At 36.7% G+C, this 1,323-nt stretch overlaps 1 protein-coding gene across 1 annotated transcript; it reads left to right on the top strand.

The window, feature by feature from the left end:
* Positions 1-910: 910 nt before the first annotated feature.
* LOC111386625 (uncharacterized mitochondrial protein AtMg00810-like) lies at positions 911-1,323 on the top strand. Its single transcript, XM_023011093.1, has 2 exons — positions 911-1,040; positions 1,112-1,323. Exons 1-2 carry the CDS (start codon positions 911-913, stop codon positions 1,321-1,323), a joined length of 342 nt encoding a protein of 113 aa, XP_022866861.1.

Genomic DNA, 1,323 nt, shown 5'->3' with positions numbered 1-1,323 from the left:
TAAAGGTTATCAACCTTTCTTTGGGTAATTTACTACATTGTTTAATTGTTGATTACATCAAGTCTTGGGATCAAAAATTGTGTCAGGCAGAATTTGTTCACAATCATGCAGTTAGTCGAAGTATAGGCTTTAGTCCTTTTTAGGTAGTGTATGGTCCTATTCCTCGTAGTTTTCTTGATGTGGTTCCAATTTCTAAAACTGATAAAATGCATGGTAAAACGAAGGGTTTCATTCAACAATTGCACAGGTTCATTCACAGACTTATGATCATTTGTAGGTTGCTCTTATTAAGTATAAGCATGGTACGAATCTTAAACGTCACCATGTCGAGTTTGAGGTAGTTGACTTCCTTTGTACGGTGCTAACAAGTGATCATATTCCTACTCATGAATACACCAAGCTTGTGGTAATAAAAATTGGTCCATTGGAAATCATTGAGCAGATTAATCCCAATGCATATCGTTTGAAGCTGCCCAGTATATTCATACACTCGACGTTTTTAATGTCAAGTATCTGGTGCCATTTCATGGTGATAATTCCAATGATAACGTTACTTCTCCGCCAAAATTCCAGGGAGAATTTTTCTCAACCAATGGGGAATGATGTGGTACAGATGGATTGAAACTTAAAAAGACTTTATATGGGTCGAAATAAGATCCAAGGGCATGGAATAGTAGAAGTAACAAGTACTTTCTAGAAAATTACTTCACAAAATGCCCTCATGAGTATGCCCTTGACACGCAGGTAAATGAGAAAGAGATATCTTCTTGTTCGTTTGTATTTAGATGGTCTTATATTCATAGAAAATAATCTAAGTATGATCACTGAGTTTAAGAAGGCCATGGCTCGAGAATTCGAGATGAGGGATATCGGCATCATGGTTTACTAGCTTGGTATTGAAGTAAAGTAAATGGAGGATGGTATCTTTATCTCACAAGAAGGGCATGCGAAAAAAGTTCTAAAGAAATTTAACATGGCGGACTGTAAACCTGTATGCACCCTTGTCGAATGCAGAACCAAGTTATCGAAGTATGATGAAGGTAAAAAATGGATCCAATACTCTTTAAGAGTCTTGTTGGAAGTCTAAGATACTTGATGTGCACAAGACTAGGTATCATCTTTGAAGTTACGCTCATCAGTCACTATATGGAGAAGCTCACTATGACCCATACGAAAGCTGCAAAGAGGATTCTTTGCTACATCAAAGGTACCCTTGACTATGGCTTAATATATTCATCATCTAATGAATTCAAACTTGTCGGATATAGTAGAAAGAGCAATACTGGGTACATGTTCTACTTGGGCGACATTGTATTTACTTAA

This window comes from Olea europaea, unplaced genomic scaffold (genome assembly GCF_002742605.1).
Source record: "Olea europaea var. sylvestris unplaced genomic scaffold, O_europaea_v1 scaffold3633, whole genome shotgun sequence".
Classification (NCBI taxonomy): domain Eukaryota; kingdom Viridiplantae; phylum Streptophyta; class Magnoliopsida; order Lamiales; family Oleaceae; genus Olea; species Olea europaea.
This window is presented reverse-complemented; position numbering and strand designations above follow the sequence as displayed.